The sequence below is a fragment of the Protomyctophum bolini genome (assembly GCF_963924005.1).
Source record: "Protomyctophum bolini genome assembly, chromosome: 7".
Lineage (NCBI taxonomy): Eukaryota > Metazoa > Chordata > Actinopteri > Myctophiformes > Myctophidae > Protomyctophum > Protomyctophum bolini.
In genome coordinates, this window is record NC_137868.1 from 14,109,129 (window position 1) to 14,118,388 (window position 9,260).

At 42.3% G+C, this 9,260-nt stretch overlaps 1 protein-coding gene across 1 annotated transcript; it reads left to right on the forward strand.

Annotated features, from left to right (window-relative positions):
• Window positions 1-1,975: 1,975 nt before the first annotated feature.
• cnr2 (cannabinoid receptor 2) lies at window positions 1,976-3,199 on the forward strand (the record flags this gene model as incomplete). Its single annotated transcript, XM_080768191.1, has 2 exons — window positions 1,976-2,018; window positions 2,142-3,199. The coding sequence occupies 2 exons, from the start codon at window positions 1,976-1,978 to the stop codon at window positions 3,197-3,199; spliced, it is 1,101 nt and encodes a 366-aa protein (XP_080624317.1).
• Between the last annotated feature and the right edge of the window lie 6,061 nt (window positions 3,200-9,260).

Below are 9,260 nucleotides of genomic sequence, written 5' to 3' on the forward strand. Positions count from 1 at the left end.
TGAGGGTTATTATATAATATTAATAATAATAATAATAATGTTAATCCTTCATATATTTCCTGATTTGGTTTAGACAAATTAGACTGTTATTGTTATAGTGATGTTATTCCATGTTCAAATTGTATTTCAACACGTTAAGGACGTGTATTTGATTAGAAAATAATTTGAAGCATGCAGTTGTTCGTTTGCTGCATTGCTCCTTTTTTGTTGTATTGCATTTGAGGTAAGCATGCTGTTATTTTAAAATATAAACAATTCAAATAGCATTTCATCTGTCTCTTATAACAGAGGGTGATTTTTGAAATACTGAGACTAACGTGTGTGACAACAAGTCAACTCACTAGGGTTATTGCCACATGATATTTCAACACAATATCCCCGGCCTGAGGATTGTAGATTGACTGTAGACTATGGATGGTCTTATATTGGTCACACACACAGTCACACACACAGTCACACCCACACACACACACACACACACACACACACACACACACACACACACACACACACACACACACACACACACACACACACACACACACACACACACACACACACACACACACACACACACTCTCTCTCTCTCTCTCTCTCTGTCAATCAACATATTCACCGCCGTAAAGAAAAGAGAATGTCAGAGGTGGTGTGGTGTAATATGCACAGTTGAATTGAGAAATACTCAACCCTCAAGTCAGCTTCCGGAAAACTAATATTCCTGCCATGTTTGTGCCCATATATTCTGCATTATTTATTTGTGATGAAAAAAAGCAATAATAAACATTGTGACAGAAGGAATTGAGATACTGTAGGAAGGGGTGCAAAATAACCCATTTATTTGAAAATACATTATTAATGTCTTCATCCAAATAGGCAGTCTTGCTGTTTGGGAGTCTTTTTATCTGTCTGGCTGATAGGAGCAACAAAGCAGTTACTTATAACCGAAGAATGTTTATTTTCAGTCATATTTATAATCTGTTGTATTTACTGTATATATGTTTAGCCACCATTGGAGCATTTTAAATGATTTGAATGTTTGAGCCATGCACTGCAACATTTTCCACAACATAAAGACCAGGTCATTAGTAATGGATGACAACTGTCATTTATGGCAGGGTCATTTAGGCCTAGGCCTACTTTGATCTAATCTCCTTGACAGCTTGACATACTCTTTTAGCTGTTTAATCTACTGATTGCATATGTTCATCCTAAAAGAGATTGGATTTAATCATTATAAATGACAATTATTTTTGAAGAACAATTCCACATAATTTCTAAAGGGAGCAGTTTGGAGTCCATTTTGTTACTTTCTTTGCATGTGGGACTGCAGGATTAAATAGGGCCTTAAGTTCCCAAAACGGGGGGTTGGGACACCCAGGAGGTTTGGGAATTTAAGGCCCAGGAGGGTAGAAAATAGCCGGTTTGGGAATTTAAGGCCCAGGAGGGTAGAAAATAGCCTACATTTGTAGGTGGGTTTACAGAATTAATCCAATCAGGAGAGAGTACAACACAAAGATAATTTATCTGCTTCAATTTGGTGTGTTCCAGTTCCAATTTGGTCTCATAATTTTCTTATCCCCTAAATTGTCTTGTGAGTTCTCTCTCCTAATTGGGGGAAATTGGTATCCCGACCTGAAAATGTTAGGCTACTAAAAATATCCTAACATAGCTGAACAAACACAGTATATCAACAATGATTTATATGGTATAGAGCTATTTGAGCAAAAAAATGACTTTGTGTGTGTGTGTGTGTGTGTGTGTGTGTGTGTGTGGGTGTGTCTAGTGCTACGGCCTTCTATAAAGCCCAGCCAGTCATCGAGTTCATGTGTGAAGTGTGTGTGTGTGTGTGTGTGTGTGTGTGTTATTTATTTATATATATTTTTTAATCACCATTCCTTCCTATATTAGATCCTTGTACTGAGCCTCAACATAAGCAGACATGGAAGAATGGGAGTTTTCCACCACTTTAGGAACCATGGAAGCCGAAGATGAGAGCAACACAACATCATCACCCATGAGTATTTAGCCTTCAATAAATACAGTCCATCTTTGTGCATGCATGAATGATGGCACAGTTACATTTGAATGATGTACATGCCTCATACATTTGTGATGAAAACTTTTTTTTCTTGACTTCCCAGCATCTTGTGAGAATCTGGATTGCTATATGGTTCTGTTAGAAACAGAGAAGAAGGCCATCGGCACCATCTGCTTCCTGGCCGGTCCCTTCACCTTGCTGGAAAACGCTCTGGTGCTTGGGGTGATTGCAGCCACGGCCTCACTGCGGCGAAGGCCTTCATACCTGTTCATTGGCAGCATTGCCCTGGCGGATGTGTTTGCGAGTATCTTTTTCACCATCAGCTTCTTGGACTTCCACCTTTTCCGCCAGAGCGACGGGCCACATGCTTACCTCTTCAAGTTAGGCGGTGTGACCATGGCCTTCACTGCCTCTGTGGGGAGCTTACTGCTCACCGCCCTAGATCGCTACCTCTGTATCCACCAGGCGCCCCTCTACAAGGTACTGTTGACCCGCCGGCGGGCCTTGCTGGGTCTGCTGGTCCTGTGGAGCACCACTATCTTCATCTCCTTCCTGCCTCTTATGGGCTGGAGGTGCTCAACAGGCCTAAAGCCGCCATGCTCACGCCTCTTCCCCTATGTCAACCGGAGCTATATGGTCTGCTGGGTCAGCTTCATTCTGGTGGTTCTGTCCCTTATTCTCGTAGCCTATGCCCTCATCCTGTGGACAGCCCATCGCCACGAAGCCTCCATGACTGGCCTGCAGCCGGTGACTGGAACAGGTCAGGCACGCATGAGGATGGACATCCGGCTTGCGCGTACCTTTGGTCTGATCCTACTCATACTGGTGGGATGCTGGCTTCCTGTGCTCTCCTTCATGTTGGCTGATGCCGCTGTGCTGCTGACCCATGGCCAGCAGAGGGCCTTCGCTTTCTGCAGCACCCTCTGCCTGGTTAACTCGGCTATCAACCCACTGCTGTATGCCCTGCGATGCCGAGAACTGAGGGTGGTTCTGCTGCAGCTGTGGAGGGGCCTGGTTCAACTGGTACACTGCCAAAAATGCACTTGGAACACAAACCCCACCCTACACTCAGGAGGGAGCACCGCTGCCTCTGATGAAGAGGTGTCTAGAGGCCCACCAAACACCATAGCAGTTGGACAAGCAGCAGCTGGATGTCATTAGAAAATGAGGGAGGCGGAGGAGACATTTGTGGTGTTCAGTTCAGCTATAGTGATGATGGTGAAAAGTAAATAATAATTGGTGATAGGACCAGTGATGGAAGAAGTACTCAGATATTTGGTTTTGTACTTAAAGTATCAATACCACAATGTAGATTTAAGTCCTGTATTTAGTAGCCTACTCATTATGCAAAATAGCTCATTTCGCAATAGTATTATTGGACTGTAATCAATAATGTAGCCTAATAATATGTTCACCACTTTCATGTTGTAGCTGGTAAAGCTGGAGCTAATTTGAATTACTTTATGTGATACATAAAAAATAAAATAAAAATAATCTAAATCTGCGGATACGGCTGTGCAACATTTGCCTCTGAGGTGTAGTGGAGAAGAGGTAGGCTAAGTACAAAATGAAAATACTCAACTAAAGTAAAAGTAGATCAAAATTGTACTTAAGTAGGCCTATGGTATTTCAGTACTGAACTGTGAACTCAGCTGTCAGACCAGTCATATGAAGGAACACATACAAGTTAAGTAAGAATCACATTAGGTATGGTAAGGCACATTTGTTTGTATAGCACATTTCATAAAAAGGCATTTCATAAGAAATAAACAATAGAAAAATAAAAAGCTAGCAAATTAATTTAAAAAAGGATATAAATTAGTAGGGTTGCAAGTATATAATAAGTAGATGTTCTGTGATGAAAAATAATATAGTATATAGAAATAGATCTACACTGCAAAATCCTTTCTCTGAGAAGCAAGGTAAGGCAAGGCAAGTCAATTCAGTGTTTTACATAAAATATTAAACATTGAGAAACTAAGACAGATAATTAAGTGAGTGCAAAACAAACATAATAAAAAAAAAAAAAAAAAAAGTACAGGGCCGATCTCCCTAAACACCTACAGGATTACCCTAGTATAGAGTGTAATTAGTGTCATAACCTTTAGAGAGGAAACACCTATCTCCCTAATAGCAAACACAAGTTACACTACAGTATTACCCTATAGAGTGTAATTGGTGTAATAACCTAAAATCTTGAGGAAATGAGGAACAATTCAATGGAGTTCAATGGCCAGGTTTTTTTAGTGGTGCAACCACTCCTATAGGGAGCTTTGTGTGTCTCTGCCTGGCTGTGTCCGAGCACGAAAATAGCGTTTTCATCACCAAGTGTCACTGTTGTGCAGCCAAAAGGGCCTTTCAAACGGGAAGCGAGGAACGCACACGTTGTTGCCTGGATCAATGACAGGTCTGCTACAGGTCTTCTCAAGAGGGGCGCAACAACGCAACCAGGTCTGGTGAGTCGCAGGCATGTGTACGAAACCAGTGCACTGAGACTGCGCAAATGCAGGTCTATGGCGCGTTAAATCGCTTCACGTTTGAAAGGCCCTCACACACACACACACACACACACACACACACACACACACACATGGAGTTGCACCACTTACTTCACACGGGTGTGATTTTTCTTCTGATATTACTTTCAATGGGGTCACATTCTCTTTCTACAAATGTACACGTCAAAATGGTCCATTTTGGTTATACATTTGTACACCATCAGAGTTAAATATGCTGAGGATTTTACTGGGTATGACGCGACCTTATGACTCATTCTACAACCTTTGACTGTATACCATCCCATGTCAGAGCTTTGGGGCTTTCTGTTGTGAACTTTTGCCTTTTCTGACTGCTGACTCTGAACTGCTGACTCTTTGGTTCAACACACAGCAGAAAGCAAGGTGGACATGTGGATTCTTTTTTGAATGTTTGTCCCTGACCATGCACGAAAAGACGGTGCTGTGGATGGCCTACCTGAAAATGGAATGCCAAAATATTACAAAAGCCCCATGCAGAGGAGGATTGTACGCAATGTTCTGCCACACGTGACAATAATGTGACAGCAATGTACCAAGAGAAGTGGGACAAAAGTTTGGGTCAGATTTAACCCAGAGCAGACACACTTTCAAGTAATAAGAGAAGTGACACGCACGCACGCACACACACACACACACACACACACACACACACACACACACACACACACACACACAACTTTAAAATATTTATATTTTGTCTTGTTGATATTAAATACGCTTATTTGAAGCAACCTATTATCAAGTGAATAAATGTCTTATTTGAACATCCTCAATTTGGGCTCCTGGCTTCTTTCCTTACAACATTCCTCAGCTGAGTTGAGTGAAGCTTGATAGGCAGCCAAATGATACTGTAGTGTATCCAAAAGGTGCAATGTTTTGGTTAGATAGAGATGAGATTATTGTAGAGTTTACCTCCTCCTCTTATCAACAAAAACAAACACAGACGTGTGTCTGCCACCCCAGACCAGTGGTCTGAAGAAGAGAAATTGGGAAATGGTGATGAAGAGACAGACAGACAGACAGACAGACAGACAGACAGACAGACAGACAGACAGATAGTGTTAAATTATTATCGCATGATATTGAATATAAAAATGTGTGCTGTATTTGAACACCTGTGATTGTGTGGAATCAGTGCATGTGTTGAATTGCAAAAGATTTGAGCAAAATGTGAATGTGTTTTCTATCACTTCAACAATATTGTTATAGCTGCCTGCCTTGGCTCTATCATTATTCATTGCAATTCAATGTGATGATAGCAGTGTAAGCAGTCCCAGTTCGATGGTACTGTCCATTGCAGACTTGCTCAATGCATATCTCCTAATATCTTTCTAAATAAGCCCTATCTGTGACAATTCACCATCCCATTTGAAGTCCAATCACCAGTGAGACGCCCTGAGGGAGAAGGGCGAGGTTGCATGCACGCAACCGCCTGGGTGATGGCATGGCGCTTTGGCATGGGGGAATGAATTCTGTACTGGCCATATATGGAGCGTGTCTTGAGTGCACAGGGTTTGATCAGAATCAGAAAGAAATCAGAAAGAAAGAAAGGAAGGACAGGTGGGGATGGATCAACATATGAAATGTCAGAACAGGTCAGCTCCATATATATGCAGGATATCCCTCCAGATGTAGGTTTGCTGGCCGTCTCCATAGCCTATGTGATGATCCAGTCTTCTCCATGTATGGTTATCCAGGGTTATATGAGGTCAGTGTTGTGATCTTCATATATGAAGATGACATGGTGGCGTGTATAGTAATAGTAAAAATAAACGCCTCGTGACACGTCACGAGGCGTTTATTTAGACTATTACCTAATAGCCTAAATAAAAAAAGTATTCATCGGTTACCACCGCCGGTAAGCTATAGCAGCAGCACCTAATTGTAATTCAATTCAAATCAGTCCCAGTCCCACAGCTGCAAATCCCCCCCACCCCTTTTCCCTCACTGTTTATGTTTTTTCCCAGAGTTTACGTTTAGCCTACCTCCTTTTATGATGATTTTCCTGTTTTTGATTATAGAAGTGTACGTCTGAATTGAAAAGGGTGGACCCTATCTAATTTAACATTTGTGGAGTTGGTCACCTGACCAAAAGCGGTTGACAGAAACTGGTCGACATGTTCTGTTGCCCCAACAGGGGCAGAAACAAGGCCACAACCACGCTATTTACACACACTACAACTCGCTTACAATTCGCAAACCTGGCAACACTGCCCTGTGTTCATGCTGTTGTCAGAGGCCCGCCCCCGGCTCACACGTCACTATTTTCTCCGTCTCTCAGCTCGCAATCGGCAGCCATCTTGCTTTTTATTTATATGGGCGAGTCGATCGGATCGGATCGGCCGTGCAAAATCCACCGATCCGCGAAACCGATCTCCAAAGCAAAAATCTGCGCCGTTTACATCCAAATATAATGTGTCACTTTCTCGGTTCTGCACCGCTTAATGGAGAAGTATAGCACTGGCAGCGCAACGAATACCCCCCCCCCACACACACACACACACACACACACACACCAGGGAGGGAGGGGGGAGAGAGAGAGAAAAGAGAGAGAGAGCGAGAAAGAGCACGCACGTCTTCACCCCAGCGAGGGAGGGACACGGAGAGAAAGGGAGAGAGCTCATAATCTCCAGTCCAGTAGTTAGCAAAGGGAGCTAAGTGCTAACTATAATCCAAATTGTTAGACAAGTAGTGTGCCCTGGCCTGACACAACTTTCTTAGAAATGTGCATGTTGCAGCCAGCCAGTAAGATGAGCCTATGCAATTCACGGTTTTCGGGAGGGCGGGGGGGCAGTCGGTTTGGGGGGGGTTCCCGACGGCTGCGCGTCGCTTCCTCCTCTGACAGAGGGGAGGCGAGTAAGCGACACAGTCAAAAGCCCCCTTTGTTCAATCGAAGGCCCCCTCACTCAGACACACAACGTGTGTTGTTACATGTGAATGCTACAGAATTCTATAAGTCACCACTTTTGGTGTGACACACAGTTTCTGTTTACAATGCGTTGTCAACACGTGTTGAGTTGACAAAGATTGACATATTTCGGAGAAGACTGATAGTTTCTCCGTTAGTAATTAGGCTGAGGCACACAGAATCACACTACTTTTGGATTTATTGGGATTGGCTTTTTGGGGAAAAGAGGGGGAGGAGGTGATCAAGCAGCTCCACAAGACCACAACATATTTGGTAGGCTTTTTTTTTCTCTCGAGGGTGCATGGGATGATGGGAGCCCCTCCAGCAGGCTAGGGAGCTCCGCTCAGGCTAGCGGAAAATGACCGCGGGCGCGGGTTGCCAGGTTTTTTTATAAGTAAAATAAAAAATAAAAATAAATAAATACAATTAAATTAAAAAATATATTAAAAAAGATCGGGATCGGGATCGGAATCGGCCGATCTTTTTAAAAAACCAGGGTTGCCACATACCGTGGATGTGAGAGTGAAACAAGCAACCAGGTCTATAAAAATGTTAAGAGGCCAGTTCAAAGTAGGTAAATCAGAAATGGTCCGGAAATTAGTCTTAAAATAATCAATTATCGTGTTGACTGTCAAACTTTGTTGTCTAATGTTGTTTCAGAGCAGTGGAACTCAAACATTTCCATGTCAAGGACTACCAATAGATAAACAAGTCCAAAGTAGCTTATGATGATCAGACTTGGCAACACTGTCTCTAGGTTGAACGTTCTACTTTACAAGCTCACACATATGAAATATGTTTTTTTTAATCTTCAAACTGAGACATATTTTATGATAATACTGTTAGCACAGTCATCATACTCCAAGAGCATACAAATGGAACCAAATGGACCCTGATTTTCCCAGAGAGCAAATGGTATCAAATGGGGGTCTGTGGCCTAATGCATTTCAAACTGGGGGTTCTTGGTATTATATTCTCTGCATATCTTATCAACTTGGGGTGAATATTTCACCACAATACTTTACTGAATATTTCACACGAATATAACACAAGAGTCAAATGTACGGTCAAATGTAATCACAATATAGGCTACAGATGTCAATATTTATGACACCGTAAAATGTCGAAAATTAGTGCTATCCCCCCCCCACACACACACACACACACGACAGGCAAGGCTGTTGTTTGCATCGTTAGCAGGCAGCAGCTACCTTGGCACTGCTCTCTGTGACTGTAGTTGTTTCACCATGTTTGCGTATTTATGAGAAATAAAAAACACTTTCTGTTATTATAATAATTCTGTCAACTCCCGCTATTTCCTTCTTCCCATATTGCGCTGCAATGTAACTAGGATTCGCCGGCCGAAGGCCGGCGAAATTCTAGTTGTAAACAAGTGTAATGCTTTATGGTGTCGTCCACAGTTAACAGTTTTTGTATTGAGTGAAATGTACTGTAATTCTCCAAACTGTTAGTGTTAATACATACTTCAATCAATCAAATTATGTTAGCCTAGCCGTATGCATAATATTGTGGAATGGGTAATTCTGCGTAAGAACTTTTAGGGGTGTTTATAATATCGCGAACAGTCCCGTTTTTGTATTAGCCGACAAGGCTAAACTAATCTGGTTTAGAGTTCAATGACAATGATAGGCCTACCTATATCATTCTCTACCTACCTGATCTACTAGTATGGACGTCTCTCGTGAACCTTCAGTTTGAGTTCAACTAAAGACAGTCCATTGTAACAAACAGGGGGCAGGATGCATAATCAAAGAGC